At 42.3% G+C, this 18,584-nt stretch overlaps 2 protein-coding genes across 4 annotated transcripts in view; both read right to left on the bottom strand.

Moving 5' to 3' along the window:
* Positions 1 to 6,301, bottom strand: part of LOC109261370 (GTPase IMAP family member 4-like) — a 26,377-nt gene extending 20,076 nt beyond the window's left edge. Inside the window, exon 1 of the mRNA XM_053898639.1 lies at positions 6,259 to 6,301. Within this exon, the coding sequence (XP_053754614.1) occupies positions 6,259 to 6,286 (28 nt within the window). The 5' untranslated portion in view covers positions 6,287 to 6,301. The remainder of the gene's footprint in view (positions 1 to 6,258) is intronic.
* The window catches only part of LOC109261372 (GTPase IMAP family member 7-like), a 20,198-nt gene extending 1,614 nt beyond the window's left edge, over positions 1 to 18,584 (bottom strand). Inside the window, exon 1 of one of the 3 annotated variants that reach the window (XM_019439927.2) lies at positions 18,561 to 18,584. Coding sequence is in view for 1 of the 3 variants with exons in the window: in XM_019439925.2 (XP_019295470.2) it covers positions 6,259 to 6,286 (28 nt within the window). In the remaining 2 variants the exon portion in view is untranslated. Of the gene's footprint in view, positions 1 to 1,323; positions 1,464 to 6,258; positions 6,370 to 18,560 lie in introns of those variants that run through there. The other 2 variants (XM_019439925.2, XM_053898646.1) reach the window with 2 other exon arrangements.

Below are 18,584 nucleotides of genomic sequence, written 5' to 3'. Positions count from 1 at the left end.
ATAAAGTTGTTAAAGAGTTCCCCTACAAAAGAGTACCAGGTCCAGATGGTTTCATGGGGATCTCACTTAAACTTTCTTAAACTATTCCTGATGACTTAAAACAGAAGGAAATCTTTCCTGTTCTTTCTATGCCACAAGTATGATATTGATCCCAAACGCTAACAAAGATTTCACCAATAAATAAAGCTACAGACATGTCTCATTTGTGAATACTAATGCAAAAATCCCAAATAAATTGTCAGACACTAAAAAGTAATACCCCATAATTAAATGTGATTTCTTTCAGAAATACTAGGGTGGTTCAATATGAGAAAATGGATTGTTACAATACATCCTCTTTAGTAGAGTTAAGAAGAAAAGTACTTTGATGCAGAACAGACATTTCCCTAAATTCAACGCTGTTTTAATAGATACTTCTTTCACGTGATTTTATAGAAATATAAATTTTAACAAATTTGTCACCATTTTTTCTCTGTAGCTAATATAGTTGACTATAATCTTCATTTGGATGAATGAAGAAAGAAAATTAGCCTGTAGAGTCAAAAAACAGAAGAACGATGAGGGAGGGCCATCTCTACCAGACAGTAAAATATTTTAGCCCCTATAATTAAGGCAGTATGACATGTGTGTGAACAGAGACAGAACGGAAAACAAAAACAGACAATTCAGAAATAGACCAAATTGGTCTACTATATTCATGAGTATCCAGTTCAATTGTAGTACGTTACATTTATCGTCTGTAAGGCAGCGTCTCACAGCAATGGGGAGAAAGATGGACTAATAAGCAGCATTGGGATAACTACAAAACCACACAGAAAAAGACAAAACTGCACCCACGTCTTCATGCCATTCACATGGTAAATACATTAGAAACATAACACTAAAAATCAATCCACATAAATACTAGAAGAAACTCAGACCAATCCTTTGTAACCTAGGGGTGGGGCAACTCTTTCTAAGATTTGAAAGATTGTAAGGAAAAGGATTCATACATCTGACTACATAAAGACCTAAAAGACAATGGGAGACAACGAACATCACAGACAATTAAAATACGAATGTCAGACTATATCAAAGAGGGTTAATTCTCCTCTTATACAAAGAATACCTAAAAGTAGAGAGACAAATTTCCAACAGCTCGATAGAAAATGGAGCAAGACATAGGAATAAACAGTTCAAAGAAAAAAAAGAAATGCCAATGCTCCTCAACTATGTAAAAATATATGAACACTCACTTAAAGTAGAGAAAAATCCAATATAGGAAAAGAAAATAACTAAATATAGTAAATTAAAATTACACTGAGATACTATTTCTCCACTTACTGATTTGATAATAATCCAAAAATTTGCTGCTATAATCAGTCAGTAAAGGTTTAGAGGAAACAGGTTCTCTTCTCCATGGCTAATGAAATTGAAAAACAGTCTAAAACCTACAGAGGAGAAATCGGCAATATTGTACAAATTACATATACATTTATTATTGGATTCTGAGTCCCAATTTTAGGATTTATGCCTGTAGTGGTCAAGGGCAGATCACACCTAAATGTGCGATGTTGGCATACTATTTCTTTTTTTTAATTTTTTTACATTTATTTATTTTGGAGAAACAGAGTGAGACAAAGCATGAGCGGGGGAGGGGCAGGGAGAGAAGGAGACACAGAATCTGAAGCAGGCTCCAGGCTCCCAACAAGCGGTTAGCACAGAGCCTGACGCTGGGCTTGAACCCACGAACTATGAGATCATGACCTGAGCGAAGTCGGATGCTCAACCAACTGAGACACCAGGCACCCTGGCATACTGACTATTTTAAATAAAAGTAACTTAAGATACAACCTATGTGGGAAAATTACTAAGACCCTCTTCTGCCCCCCTGCAAGCAGGAAACAAATCTCCCGTGTAAAAGGTGCCCTTCCTGTCCCAGGAAGTAAAGAGACACCCTTATGACCAAGGATGGGAGATTTAGAGCCAAGAAGACTGTATAAACAGCCCACTACTTTCTACTAATTTACTACCCCAGCCCAAAGTCTCTTTAGAATTCCTCCCTAACAGATGCTCCCAAAGTTAAGTTTTCCATGTTTTGTCAATCCCTCACAGATCCATCATCTCTTTGCCTAAAAAGTATAAAAACTGCCTGCCTTGGTCATTTCTCTTGGTTTTAGTTTCATTACTGAGCATCTGTGCACACTGCTTTTTTTTTTCTCTTGTTAATCTGCCTCAAGTGAATGTAATTCTTAGAGCAGCTGGAAGACCTTGAAGGGTAGAGGAAGAAATTCCCCTTCCTTTTATCCCAGAGCTACACTGACAAAAACACAGGAAAACATTAGGCATATGTTTATTCTCTGCGTCACTATTTGTAATAATTAAAGACCAAAAATCTACCAAATGCCCACCAGTAGGAGTCTGGTTGAATAAACTAAGGTACATACACACAGCGATGTACTAATCAACTGTAGGAAGGAATAAGAAATACCTCTCTATGCCGGGATGGAGAGATCTCCAGGATATTTCATTAAGCCAAAAAGAAAAAAAAAAGGCAAAGTGAAGAAAATATTTACTTTACTGTCATTTCTCTAGTGGGGAGGAACATGAACTGTAGGTACAAAATACAACATATATTTCATGCACATGGTAAAGAAATGGCAGATCATCTGAACTGCCACCAAAGAAATTGCTGACAGAGGGATGGGAGGAATAAGGCGGGGGACAGGGTAGAAGCTGGAAACTACTTTGAATATACTTAGATTTCATAGATTTGTCTTGAAAGCATGTACTTCCTTCTTTTAGAGAGTTTGAATTACAGCTCTTTTCCTTTATGAAAGACCTACATGTGTACCTGCTGTTGCTGGCTGACATAAATTCAAAGAGGATTTTTCATTTGTACAAAAAAAAAGCTGAACACGAATACAGTGTTCCGCATTTGTTTCACAGCCAGTTGAGCTAACAGAGAGGCCGAGTGGGCCGTTGTCCACGCCAGCTGCCAATCACCTTCCCCGGGAACCTCACACAGGGGTTCACCATCCAGCCACCAGAGCTGTGAGCCAGATGAGCACATGGGCTTTCTCTCAATTGAATTTGTGCATCTGTTAACAAGTTGTGTCTAAAAGTATCAGAAACACATAAGGGAGGTTATTTGGGGGAGATCTGGGAATGCGCACCCTTTTTCCATGTACATTAATGGTAATTACTGCCCTGCTTTATGTCATTTTGTTTCATAAAAGATTTCATAGGAACGTTGTGCTTGCAGGTAGTGAGAAACATCTGTAAATAGCTTACATAAGTAGAAACAAAAACTATATTTTCAGATAACTAGTAAAAATCAAAAGCAAATGCAATACATAGTATTTGGTGTAATACACAAACCACACAAAAAATTGGTCCAAGAAACTTGAAAATGCAGTTGCTTCATTGGCTATTGTCCTAATGGGATATAGTGTAAGGCCAAATAGGGGGGAAAAACGTCAAGAAAATCTTTGTTTTCAGGAATCCTGTCCTATTCTTAGGTTTTTGTGCACATGCGTAGTTTTGAAGCCCAAGGACAAGCCCAGTGGCAATGAACACCCTTAGCGCCCATACTGTGCCTTTCAAATGCCATTTCCCACCAAAAACATTAGGACTCTTAGGAGAAGGTACCGATTCCATTCCTGGGCCAAGAAACGTGCAAGTGGATCCTAGACTATCCTAGTCACACTAAAAAGTGAGGATGCTACCAAAAACTACTCAGACCGTGGGACGCCTGGCTAGCTCTGTCAATACAGCATGCATCTCTTGATCCCACGTTCATGAGTTCTAGCCCCACATTGGGTGCAGAGATTACTTCCAAAAAAAAATGTTTGGATCTTACCGAAAGGGGTACAGGGCCAACTTGAAGAGGCTGACTGGACAGAGATGGGGTAATTTGAGTACCAATGAGAATAATAATTTCAATGGATTAAAATTCATCAAATATGTTGAAGTTCATGAATTCATAAAAATACCATCATCATGGGGCGCCTGGGTGGCTCAGTCGGTTAGGCGGCCGACTTCGGCTCAGGACACGATCTTGTGGTCCGTGAGTTCCAGCCCCGCGTCAGGCTCTCTGAGCTGTCAGCACAGAGCCTGGAGCCTGTTTCAGATTCTGTGTCTCCCTCTCTCTCTGCCCCTCCCCTGTTCATGCTCTGTCTCTCTCTGTCTCAAAAATAAATTAAAAACGTTAAAAAAAATTAAAAAAAAATACCATCATCGCAAAAGAAGTGAAGTGTTCTTTTTGGGGTATGCTAGGAAATGATGTCATCAGTCTGAACATGGACAAAAAAGAATCAAGCATTCCTTTTGTCTTATTAACTACACCTTATGGAAATGAAGGTATGATTCAGGGGAACTTTCTTTTTAAAGGATTATGCCATCCAATAAATGAAGAAAGAATGATAGAATTATAATATTATATTTTGTGACCCTTAATGAAACAAAGTTACTCTAGGCTATCATTACTGTCTGCTACATTACAGAAAGAGACAGAAGAATATATAAGGTGCCTTCTGCTGGACGTTTACAACTGCACCTATGAAATATTGCCACCCAAATAACCAGGCAAGCCTTAGTCTGATCAAGCCTCTCCTTAAATTTAAATATACACAAAACACAGAAACTAGAAGAACATGTCATATGAGGTCTTGAGGATTTAATGAGCAAAAAGTACACTGTCCAATTCTCTTGGAAAAAGGACCAACCATTTCTTTTTTTAAATTTTTTTTTCAACGTTTTTTATTTATTTTTGGGACAGAGAGAGACAGAGCATGAACGGGGGAGGGGCAGAGAGAGAGGGAGACACAGAATCGGAAGCAGGCTCCAGGCTCCGAGCCATCAGCCCAGAGCCTGACGCGGGGCTTGAACTCACGGACCGCGAGATCGTGACCTGGCTGAAGTCGGACGCTCAACCGACTGCGCCACCCAGGCGCCCCAAGGACCAACCATTTCTTAACCAAAAACATTTTACAAAAAGAAACAGGAAGGTGAAAACTTATTTATCAAATTAAATTTAAGAGATATGAAAGAATTGAAATTTATGAACCGTATTTGGAGGTGATTTCAATTTTAAATTCTAGGAGACGATCTGGGAATTGGAATACACCTGGTAATTTTTTAAAAATTCTAATTGCTTTTTGAACTCTGATCATGGTATATTTTAATACCTTTATCTTCCAGACATACATATGTAAGTAATACTGATGAAGTGATAAAATTTTTAGTATTCTAGTAATGTAATACTTTTTAGTATTCTAATGTTTAAAGTGTATGTATGTATTTAATCTCTACACCCAGCATGAGGCTCAAACTCACAGCCCTGAGATCAAGAGTCCCATGCGCTTCCCCCTGAGCCAGATAGGCGCCCCCACTCTGATTTTTGTAATGAGGAGATTGATGTGGCTCAGAAATGCTGAGAAAGTTGCCCAAGGTCTCTGCGCTAATGGGCTTTGGGCAGACAAAGGATCCAATGCAAAGTATGTCTGACCCTACACTCATGCATAACCCTTGCACGCTCTGGTCTCTTCTTGGTTCCTTCTCAGGTCCTTGATTCTACATTTCTGTTTACGTTGGATCAGAAATAGATCATGGGAGGCCAGGGGAGGAGTTCACTCTCTGTCCAGAAACATGAACTGGTAGCAACCCTGGAATTAAGGAAGGCAACCAAAGGGCTTCACGCACATTTGTTTTCTATAGAATAGCTCATTCTCTCCCCATGGGACCCCTTCCTTACCTCCTCTGTACACTGTCGATCACAGCATTTCTCTCTTACATGTTGGAAAGGACACAGCCGGCTGAATTCTAGACTTCCTGTGCCATTTGTGACCTGGATATCCCGGGGAATTTGATAAAACCACACGCACACCGTCTGGGATTCAGATTTTCTTTCAGGAAAAAGAGGGATTTGGACAGACTGGTCTCTAAATTGCCTTCCACGTCTAAAGACCTGCCTTGAGGACACTAGTTTCCCACTAAGGGAAATGGATGGGGTGTCAGGCAGCACTCACTCTGTCATGACACGAACTGATGGAAGATATGCTGTTCAGCAAGTTTGTCCTGCTAAATAGGAGATGTGTGGACATGGGGCAATCAACCTCCTTACTCCCACTCTTCCTCCCCCGGGACCCCTGTGGCAGCATCCTGTTTGCTGGGCTGCTGGCACGGTACTTGGTCCCCTCTCAGACCAGAACCCACACCCATGCACACCCCTATGTCCTGCTGCCCCTCACGGCTCCATTGCTCTAAGGCCAGGCTCACCTTCTTTTGAAGGAGCTGAGTTCCCCATTGTTCTCCAAAGAATCTGTTTGAGCTGCTGCTTTTGCTTTCACTGGGAGGAAAATATGTTTGCACCCTTCAAACCTCTGAGGCAGGAAGCTCAGATTGGGTGGAGCTAGTGAAGGAACTCTTTGGCTTTAAAGAGACAGACATATTGCCCTATAATTGAAAGAGTGCTTTAGTTTTACCAAGGTGTAAGCTTTTTCTCCATGTGCCTGCTGTCACACCAAATTTTACAAACCTATATTTGTTGTTTGGGGTTATACTGGTGGATCCCAAAGGCCCTTATTACATGACACAAATCATGCACACAGAGCCAGGCATGGTGTTGGATCATCTTCCCTGCATGGAGTGGGAGACTCTGGGGTGATTCTAAGAAGAAGAAACTCAAATAGGTGGCTAGATGTGTCCAAATTTAGAGCCTGGGATACTTCCCAGTGATTGTATCATATGGGTTTTCATGATAGTCTTTCATGAAGGTCTCAAGTTACTCATTAAGAATTTACCAGCCTTCAGGTACAAAGCCAAGAGTCTAAACCATTGGGAGCCAAGAGAAAAAAAGGAAGATGTGGCCTGGAAAAAGTCTTCCAATGACTGTACACCTTCTCTGGTTTTCTTCATATGGTTCTTTCAAGCCCCAAAATATGCATGACCTGACAACAAAAGATGCACCCAGGGTGGAGATCAAACTTTCCCCTACAACCTTCCTACTTTCCTCTACCCCAGACCCAGGCACAGGTAGATTTTCCCAGATTTAGCCAGTGCCTCCACTCCAACCTGCTCTGGAAACTTTGAGATGATAGGCAGATGGTCAAACCTCTCATGGTTGACCAGCTGTTCCAATTGTCTCTTGCATCATCATAAAATTATAATGTTTTTGATTATATATTTTTGTTCACTACATTGAGACATGGGATTACTTGATGCTCACACTTGAAGGTGGGTACTAAGAGAACTAAATGTGGCAGGAAGTAGTGGCCAATGGGGAGGCAACCCATGGAGGGAAGCAGCTAGATTTGGAAATTATTGTATTAATACTATATTATTGGTCCATATCATTAGACCAGTTATTGGTGCTAATGACTTGGAGGGCCCCAGGTAACTGTTTTCCAATTTGCAATAAAGACACAGACTAGGACCAGCTATATAATTTGCAAAGTCTGGCACAAAAGGAATATGCCAGGCCCTTTGTCAAAAACAAACAAAAAAAATTAAGAGTTTCAAGATGACATCAATAGAACAGTAAACCCTTCTAAGTACAGGGCCCTGTGCAACTGCACAGGTCACATACCCACGAACTTGGTCTTGATGAGGCCGCATACATAAAAGTCTAGAGGAGAGCTAGAATCATATTTCTTCCTCAAAATATCTCTACCATTTCCTAGTTTCATTTCAAGCTACATATTCCTTGAGTGAAACTAGTCCTTGGATGTTTTCATGGTCAGCTAATTGCTTCTCCAGGTATTATGCTCAGGTATGCTGTTAAGTTCCCTAGAGGGAACAGGAGACTAGTTGACACAGAATCCATGGATGCCACAAGAAATCAGATGCGGGTCTCAAATGGTAACAGCCTTGTGATCATTGGTCAAAAAGGAACATGTGGCCCCCATCAGTCCCATCCTGAGCCCTAAGTTAGGAGTGACCTCCTTCTAGAAGATTCTGGATAGAAGCAGTGTAGCCCCATATCTGTATTGTTCACTTAGCCACGCTCCTGATCATTGAGGGCTTCCTTCCACTTGCACCTATGCTATGAGCCACAGGCCTCTCCACCGCTTGTCTCCACCTGCAACCCTGGAAACACAACTTTCCACCCAGGATCTTACTCCTTCCACATAGTCAGAAGCAGAGAGATAAATGTGGACAAAGCCACAGCTTCCTTTTTTGTTTTCCTTTGATTCTTTCCATTTCACACACACACAGAAATGTGGATATAATGAATTTTCAAAAGGTGTGGGGTCATTAAGAGACATTCTTTGAATTCTATAGGAGTCTTCATGTGGGGCTCAGGGTGTTTTCTGCTGCTCAGATCTAGATAATCTCAAAGCTCAACTTATTAAAATAGTGCAGAAATAATAACAGTAGTTTAAAAGAATCATTCCCCATTGTCTTGTTTCTTCTACACATCGTCTTTGTAACTTTGGTGGATCCGTTTCCTATTGCCTCCATAACAAATTCCCAAAACATTAGTACCCTAAAACAATATACACTTCATCTTCTACAGTTATGGAGGACAAGAGCATGGAATTAGTCTTATGGAGATAAAATCAAGGTCCTGCAGAGCTGGTTCTTTCTGGAGGCTCCAGGAGAGAATCCATCCCTTTCCTCTTACATCTTCTAGAAGCTGCCAGCTGTCTTGGACTTGTGGCCACATCACACCAATCTCTGCTGCCTTCATCACATTGCCTTCTTGCCTCTCCTTAGAAGGACCTTTCTGATTACATCTGGGGCCCACCCAGATAATCCGGAATAATCTCCCCATCTCAAAGTCATTAACTTAATCACATCTGCAAAGATGCTTATGGAATAAGGTAATATTCACAGGCTCTGGGGATTAGAGTGTGGCCATCCTTCAGAGGCCACCATTCAGCCTGCCACATTTGGGTGAGTTAACCTCTCTGCAACTCACTTCCCTAATCTTTAAAATGGAATGCCTTATAAAAAGAATTATTCACCATGATCAAGTGGGATTCATTCCTGGGATGCAGGGCTGGTTCAATCAACGTGATACATCACATTAATAAAAAAAAAAAAAAGAGAAGAACCATATGATCCTGTCAATCCATGCAGAAAAGGCCTTTGACAAAATCCAGCACACTTTCTTAATAAAAACCCTTGAGAAAGTTGGGATAGAAGGAACATACTTAAAGATCATAAAAGCCATTTATGAAAAGCCCACAGCTAACATCATCCTCAACGGGGAAAAACTGAGAGCTTTTCCCCTGAGATCAGGAACACGACAGGGATGCCCACTCTCACTGCTGTTGTTTAATATAGTGTTGGAAGTTCTAGCATCAGCAATCAGACAACAAAAGGAAATCAAAGGCATCAAAATTGGCAAAGATGAAGTCAAGTTTTAGCTTTTTACAGATGACATGGTATTATACATGGAAAATCCGATAGACTCCACCAAAAGTCTGCTAGAACTGATACATGAATTCAGCAAAGTTGCAGGATACAAAATCAATGTACAGAAATCAGTTGCATTCTTATACACTAACAATGAAGCAACAGAAAGACAAATAAAGAAACCGATCCCATTCACAATTGCACCAAGAAGCATAAAATACCTAGGAATAAATCTAACCAAAGATGTAAAAGATCTGTATGCTGAAAACTATAGAAAGCTTATGAAGGTAATTGAAGAAGATATAAAGAAATGGAAAGACATTCCCTACTCATGGATTGGAAGAATAAATATTGTCAAAATGTCAATACTACCCAAGGCTATCTACACATTCAATGCAATCCCAATCAAAATTGCAACAGCATTCTTCTCGAAACTGGAACAAGCCATCCTAAAATTCATATGGAACCACAAAAGGCCCGAATAGCCAAAGTAATTTTGAAGAAAAAGACCAAAGCAGGAGGCATCACAATCCCAGACTTTAGCCTCTACTACAAAGCTGTCATCATCAAGACAGCATGGTATTGGCACAAAAACAGACACATAGACCAATGGAATAGAATAGAAACCCCAGAACTAGACCCACAAACGTATGGCCAACTCATCTTTGACAAAGCAGGAAAGAACATCCAATGGAAAAAAGACACTCTCTTTAACAAATGGTGCTGGGAGAACCGGACAGCAACATGCAGAAGGTTGAAACTAGACCACTTTCTCACACCATTCAGAAAAATAAACTCAAAATTGATAAAGGACCTGAATGTGAGACAGGAAACCATCAAAACCTTACAGGAGAAAGCAGGAAAAGACCTCTCTGACCTCAGCCGTAGCAATCTCTTACTCGGCACATCCCCAAAGGCAAGGGAATTAAAAGCAAAAGTGAATTACTGGGACCTTATGAAGATAAAAAGTTTCTGCACAGCAAAGGAAACAACCAACAAAACTAAAAGGCAACCAACAGAATGGGAAAAGATATTTGCAAATGACATATCGGACAAAGGTCTAGTATCCAAAATCTATAAAGAGCTCACCAAACTCCACACCTGAAAAACAAATAACCCAGTGAAGAAATGGGCAGAAAACATGAATAGACACTTCTCTAAAGAAGACATCCGGATGGCCAACAGGCACATGAAAAGATGTTCAACGTCGCTCCTTATCAGGGAAATACAAATCAAAACCACACTCAGATATCACCTCACGCCAGTCAGAGTGGCCAAAATGAACAAATCAGGAGGCTATAGATGCTGGAGAGGATGTGGAGAAACGGGAACCCTCTTGCACTGTTGGTGGGAATGCAAATTGGTGCAGCCGCTCTGGAAAGCAGTGTGGAGGTTCCTCAGAAAATTAAAAATAGACCTACCCTCTGACCCAGCAATAGCACTGCTAGGAATTTACCTAAGGGATACAGGAGTACTGATGCATAGGGGCACTTGTACCCCAATGTTTATAGCAGCACTCTCAAGAATAGCCAAATTATGGAAAGAGCCTAAATGTCCAGCAACTGATGAATGGATAAAGAAATTGTGGTTTATATATTCACAATGGTATACTACGTGGCAATGAGAAAGAATGAAATATGGCCTTTTGTAGCAACGTGGATGGAACTGGAGAGTGTGATGCTAAGTGAAATAAGCCATACAGAGAAAGACAGATACCATATGGTTTCACTCTTATGTGGATCCTGGGAAACTTAACAGAAACCCATGGGGGAGGGGAAGGAAAAAAAAAAAGAGGTTAGAGTGGGAGAGAGCCAAAGCATAGGAGACTGTTAAAAACTGAGAACAAACTGAGGGTTGATGGGGGGTGGGAGGGAAGGGAGGGTGGGTGATGGGCATTGAGGAGGGCACCTTTTGAGATGAGCACTGGGTGTTGTATGGAAACCAATGTGACAATAAATTTCATATATTGAAAAAAAATTTAAAAAAAAATAAAATGGAATGCTTACTTCAGATGGTCATTGTGAAACCAGATAAATTTGTGCACATGAAGTGGTACTCAAACCATAGTGATCAATAGGTATTAGTTAGAAGAAGTAATAGAACCCTCTATGCTAGTCTCATAGATTACCATCCTGAGGCTCATCTACACATCATAGATGCTGTCTTAGTCAGCGTGGACAGCCATAATACCACAGCCTGGGAGCAGGAACAACAGGAATTAATCTCTCACAGTTCTGGATACTGGGCAACCCAAGCCCAATGGGCCAGCCAACTTGTTTCCCTGGGGAAGGCTCACTTCCTGATTTGCGAATGGCACTGTCTCACCGTGTCCATACATGATGGAGCGAGGAAGCAACTCTCTGCTATCTCTTCTTACAAGGGCACTAATCCCATCAAGAGGATCCCAGATTCATGAACTCATGGAAACCCACTTACGTTACCCCCAAATACCATCATGTTGGGGGTTAGGGATTCTGGTGCCTTCTCTCTTGGTGCCACATAAAACTAGTCACTTCTACTTTGTAACAATCTCTTTTAAGTGGACATCACTCAAGGTTTCCTGGTTTCTCCCCACTCACTCCACCCACAAAGGGCACTGCATGAAAAGGAAGACTCAGCACCTCCACAGCCTGTCTACCAGGATAAGGGATATGGATTATCTACACCCCTGCTCTCACATGTCTTTAATGAAATGGTCTTCTGGATCCACGGATGTGCAAGAAGAGCTGCCTCTTGCAGCCTCACGGCAGTCGTGTCACAAAAGAGGTAGAGGTGTTAGGTGTGACAGTGCACTTGGGGCTGAATCCCTCAAAGGAAACATTGACCAAACCCTCATGAAATAAAGACCATGCCCCCCAAAGAGCCTTTTACTGTCTTCCACGATGTTATATTCGGTTATGAACCACAACCATTCAGTCCTGTTCTCAAACAGGTCTCTGCTTCCTCCTAAGGCTTCTCTGAAGATCTACCAAAAGTGACCACTCAGAATTTGTGTCTTCAACAGAGGGTCACAATCTTGGAGCTTCAGGGGAAAAACTGTAGGACGTGCTCTGAACTACTGTTGCCTCAAAGAGACTCTTCAGAGCAGGTTTCCAAGATGGCAGCACTGACTCAATGCTCAGACTGTGCCAGTGAGCAAAGCCAGGACTACTGGGACTCTCAGGCTGGAAGCATATGTACCTCATGAAATCAGACAACTGACTCAAGATCCAGCAGAGTGAGAAGTAATGACATAGGACTGAGTGAACGGATTCAAGATGTGCCATTGTGGTTATTTGTTTGGAATATTGATGGCATTCTGTTTGATGTTCTACTTATATGGCTATTTGTGGAAACCTTATTTCTTTCTCCTTAAATGAATTAGTAGACTGTGTGTTTGTAAACCCACAACAACCGTCTTTAAACATTACCTCATCTTCACCTACCCTCAAAATTCAGAAACAAATGTTTCTACTGAGTTTCATTCACTTTCATGTTAATAGAACCATGTGCATAAGTTTAATAAAAATCTGTCCTCTTGTTTACAAAGATATCATTGGAAAAATCGATTCTGGAGCAAGGCCATATGTACAGTGTGATATCTGAGAGTGATTGTTGTTTAATCAAAGACCATCAGACCACTGCTAAGGAGCAATTATTGGTGTTACATGTGGAGCTAATGTCTCCAAAACCTTCATAAGAAAACGAATATGATGTCTGGCTTCCAGGATCTCAGTCTCTGGGAGTAAGGAAGTCCACTCCCAGGTAGTCCAGAAACACAGGCAAATTTTGGAGACATCAGGAAGAGGGAAATTCACAGATATTTATGGGTACAGCATGCAAAGTTTACTGGAGAAAGTGTTTGGGCCTTGGTTTCCTACTCCTAGGATAGAAGAATGGCAGGGGCTTTGAAAAGTCTGATTCAAAACTCATTTTGAAAATTTCGAAAGAAGTTTATCCTTTGGAATTGATAGTTGCTTCATATGATTAGGCTCTAGATTTCCCAAGCAAACTTAAGGAGGCTTTTCCGGTTAATTAAGATTCTTGCTGCATCTGTATAAATAATCAGGCCATGCATAGTAAAAACAATCTTCTAGGATCAACAATATTTGTTGGAGACTGTTTATGATCACAAAGTAGAGAACGCTATGAAAATGATCCAAAAGTTAGAAATAGGCAAGAGAGATTACTGGAGTGTTCTATTGTTCTGTGTGGTGCTGTGCTTGATGATCCGCTGTGATATTTTACAACACTTTAAGGACAGAGAGAATTTTTGCACATCTCTGCCTTGGAGATACTCAGCGAATTTTCTGTCTGGTGGAATATGCAACTCAAAAATTACATGTTACTACTCTCTTGAACACATCAACCCTTGATTTCAAATGAACTTTGTGTTTCTGTTTGTTTGTGTGTTTTTTTGTTTTATTCATTGCTTATTTGCTTGTTTTTAACTAGGTTTCACACCCAGCATGGAGCCCAAACTCAAGACCCTAAGGTCAAGACCTGAGCTGAGATCAAGAGTCAGACGCTTAACTGATTGAGCCACCCAAAGGAACTTTGAACCAATTATACAATCAAACTGGTTCTCTAGTTAAGCCATGAGTTGAGCCAAATCTTTGATGTGTTTATCCTTACCCAGGAGTCATGAGTTTGCTTTTTTTGAAAACTGCAGATAAAAAGAGAGGGAGAAATAGCATGATCCAAGCCTTGGAGGTGGAAATAACACTGGACACAGGCAGAGAACAGCTAACAATTTGGAGTGCAGGAATCATTACCAGCCTTTACTGAGGGCCTACTGCGTCCCAGGCACTGACCTCCATATCATTATCACCTTTGTTTCTTTTTTTTCAACGTTTTTTTTTTTTTTTTTTTTAATTTATTTTTGGGACAGAGAGAGACAGAGCATGAACAGGGGAGGGGCAGAGAGAGAGGGAGACACAGAATCGGAAACAGGCTCCAGGCTCCGAGCCATCAGCCCAGAGCCTGACGCGGGGCTCGAACTCACGGACCGCGAGATCGTGACCTGGCTGAAGTCAGATGCTTAACCGACTGCGCCACCCAGGCGCCCCTATCACCTTTGTTTCTTACAAAAGTATAAAATGGATATTAATGGGAACAATGATATCTAGAAAAATCTCATTCTTGGAAGAAGAGTTGAGACTGATTATAATGACTGTTGAATACCAGGCCAAGGAATGTGGATTCTAAGCCCTAGGCAGTAGATTTCCAAGAAGCAGAGACCTAAGAAAACTATCCCAATGGGCTTAACCTGGTAACTGCAACGAGGACTGGAGAGGAAGAGATCAGGGGTACTGTACCCTCACACTGCACACACTGTCCCTCTCTTACCATATTGTAGGTTGAATTGTGTCCTTCTAAAGAAGGGCTAACCTCTGGTACTTGATAATGTGACCTTCTTTGGAGCATGGTCTCTGTGATGTCATGTCTTTAAGTTAAGGTTGAGCCCTACTCCAATGCCTGGAATTGTTTCATTCAGAGTGAGGGAAGTTTACACAGAGATACACACAGAGAACACCGTGTGACAAAAGAGGCAGAGATTGGACTGAAGCACCTAGAAGGCAAAGAACAAAGCACGACAGCCAGCACCAGAAGCTAAGACGCAGCAAAGAAGGATCCTTCCCCAGAGACTTCATGGAGAGTATGGCCCTGGGAACGTCTCAGTTTGGCACTTGTAGCCTGTGCCAGTGAGACAGTAGCCATAACAATGAGACAGTAAGTTTCTGCTCTTTAAGCAACAGTTTGTGGTCATTTGTTACAGCAGCTCCTGGGGGAACTAATATAGATTTTAAGGCCAAGAAGCAGGGTCCTGCTCTGGTAATTACTTAAAATGTAGGAGTCGTTTTGAAATTGAGTAATGCATGGAGGCTTGAAGAATTCTGAGGTACATGATAAAAAGCAAGGCCTAAGAGGATGTCGGTGGTAGGATGAACATCCAGGTCACTTTCTGGTGAGGTCCCAGAGAGAGGTGGGGACCACGCTGCTGGACATTGGAGGGACGATGGCACTTGCTATAAAATGACAGGAGGCAGGGAGGCGGGCTAAACTGAGGTGGGCTGCTGGGTGGAGAGTAGACCATGTAAGTGATGAACTTGAATATTTAGCTGAGGAGAATCCCGAGAACAATGTGGAAGATGTGGCCTGGTGTCTCCTTGTTGCTTCTAATGAAATGCGTGAGGAAAGAGAGTGGTGGCTTATCTCCAGCCAAAGAGCACCAAGATGGCCAGCTGCCAGCAGAGCCCAGGAAGAAGCAAGCAACGTCCTCCCCTCAAGGCTTCAGAGAGCACACGCCTCTGCGGGCATCTTGACTTTGGACTCCAGGAGCTACCACAATCCATGTCTCAACTGTTTCAACTGTTGTTTGGCCGACCTGTCGTGCAGTACTAGGCATCCAGCATGTCCCCTCCACCTTGCCCCTGCCTGCTTTCTTGTCCCATCCTCTGAGAAACCCAAAGGTCTCCCCTTCTGTGGTATAGTGTGAACAGGGCAAATCTTCTAGACTACATTCTTCCACATTCCCGCCACATTTCTGGCCCAGATGGACCCCGGTACTCCCTGATGAGAGAGAGGTTGGGGCTTTCTCAGAACTTAGATTTCAGTTCTCTGAAGAATTTTCTTTTTGGAAACAATTATACAACACCAAAACAAAACCTAATAATTGTTTCTTTTAAAGAGACACACAGGAATTTAAGGCCTGGGAGTGAGGTTAAGGCCTCCTGAAATCTGAAGGCAAACAGGCAGACTATCAGGGCACCATGAGCGGGGGGTCAGAGGTAAAAGCAGGCCCCCGTCCCAGCAGCAACAATCAATCCCTCACTCTTACAGAATACCAACACCGCACAAAAGGACTATTTTCTCTTAATCAGCAAAAATGTCTCCTTAATATATGAAAATCATTCAGAGGAAAAGTGTGTGCGCCTGATTCTGCCATGATCAAGATCTATGGCTTGGAGAAAACCCATACACAAACAGACCCCAAAAAACCACAATCCCCATGTGCCCCACTATCTTTATGGATAAGAAGTCCTAGATTGTCTCAATACAATGCCTCCTACAGAACAGCATCATGCGAGACTATCTGGGCCTCTCCCAATGAGGACGAATCCCAGGACTCTCCCCACCCCCCCCCCCCCCGGCATGATTCATGACCCTGGGCTCACGTACCCACACAATTTCTCAGGTGTTGGTTGGCTGTAGGTATAAATCTCCTGGTGGAACAGGGGCCTGTGGCCCCCAAAGGGAGACCCTGAGGAGGGCCGAGTCCCAAGACTCCCGGCTGGAGGACCCAGGTGTGAATACGAGTATGGACCTTCTTTCCCCAGGGCTTTGGTGTCCCTGGGCCATCAGAGTAATGGACACTTACATATGGTTATGGACATCACCTTTATTTACCAGCCAGCACCAACAGCCATGAACACAAGAAGCAAAGGCACAGGCATGTTTTAACCCAAGTTCTTTGCTACTCTCCACACACACAGCATCCTTCCTCACTCATCCGCCTAGACTTTCCAGTCCCACGCCTCCAAACCCCACAGCCTTTGCTTGGATGGCCCCTGGATTCTTAGCCATTCCTCGGTACCAATGGTGGAAGAGGCGGCTTGGGAGAATGGGGGTCAGGGAAAGAACTCACAGGCTGCCAGGACCAGCTGACAGCATTCAGTGATCTGCCCTCTCTGGGATTTACAACAAAGTTGGCACGGTTTCTGCTGTTACCTTCATTTCTTTCTTTGGGTTTCAACTTGACATCTTTTATTGCTTCACTCATATCTTTGTGGAGTGTCTCGAGTGCTTTATTACAAATGATAAACACGGTAAGTAAATCTTTAACGAGTGATAAAGGAAAGACTGTTATATTTATGGCACCATATCACAGCACAGTTTTTTTCTGTTATTGTTTCCCACAGTCCCTTGCATTTTCAAGAAATGGGCAACAGGGTGATTTCTCGTAAATTCACTCATGCACAGAAAAACATACATCTTACTTCAGCCCCAGCAATTTCCTGCCTCACCTCTCCCGAGTCTGTCTTCCTCATCAGGCCACAAAGGCAAGGTCACAGGTTCATGTCTTCTCATTTGTGGCTGCTCTTGTGCTCAAAAGGGACTGGGGCAGGAATGCGGGGCGAAGGAGGAACCCCACCATGGAGGTCTCACAGGCCTCTGCACAGGTAGCTTTTCCCATCTCTCCCCAGGCTGGTGCTGGCCTGAGGATGAGGTGGACGTCTTCCTGGGAATCTCCAACCAGGACCCGTTCAAAGCAAGCACAGCAGCTAGATCTTTTGACCCTGACATGGGCTGAACAAGTCAGTTCTGCTCTTTATTAGAACAGGTGCACACGGATGCTGCTATTTTCCAAAATTTTGACCAATTTTTTTACTGGTTGTTTGTTCATTGAATGATTGATTGATTGATTAAAGTTTTTTTTATTAATTTTGAGAGAGAGAGTGAGGAGGGGAAGGACAGATAAAGAGGGAGAGAGAGGATCCCAAGCACACTCCCTGCCAGCACAGAGCCCGACGCAGGGCTTGATTCAAGAACTGTGAGATCATCGTTCTGAGGTGAAACCATGAGTTGGATGTTCAACCAAATGAGCTCCCCATGTCCCCCCAAGTTTTAAAAAATTTTCACTCAAAACATAAATAGCAAACAAACAGCCGAGCAGCCTTATTATTTTGACTATTATTTATTTATCAGGAAGAAATAGTACTTGAAAGTTGCACTGAAATGACTCATGTCCAAGCTGTGAAAGAATATAAACGACTCTTTGGAAATACAGGGAGAGGCCAGCTTCTCTCTCACCCTCTGCAAGTTCACCATATCTCCAGTTAGTAGGACAGCGGGACTCCGTATAAAGACGGCTGTTGGTAGCACGGTGGTAACTGCTGCCTGGCTCTCTTTTGACGCTGTTTCGTTTAACTATAATAAGACACCACAAGGGGAAGGCAAAACGAGGCAAACTTCAGGAAGCCAGCAGGAAGGAAGAAGAGGGGAGTTGGCAATGTGGCCAGACTTTGACCCAAAACTAGGACAGGCTTCCATATGCCCTGGAAGAACCCTACAGACCTAGTACTGGTGGGACAGCCATAAGTGGTACAAAGTATATATTTTCAAAAATATATTAAAGTCTCTTAAAGTTGTTCTAAGATCATTCAGCAAACGAAGAAACCTATTAAAAAAAAAAGTCTACTAAATAGTAGTAAGAACAGTGAGTCTGTGACACTTACCATAAGCTGCTTCCTCCCTTCCAA

The sequence above is a fragment of the Panthera pardus genome, unplaced genomic scaffold, assembly GCF_024362965.1.
Source record: "Panthera pardus isolate Hobbes unplaced genomic scaffold, ASM2436296v1 HiC_scaffold_9, whole genome shotgun sequence".
Lineage (NCBI taxonomy): Eukaryota > Metazoa > Chordata > Mammalia > Carnivora > Felidae > Panthera > Panthera pardus.
Note: the sequence above shows the minus strand (reverse complement) of the source record. Positions and strands in the feature narration are given on the sequence as shown.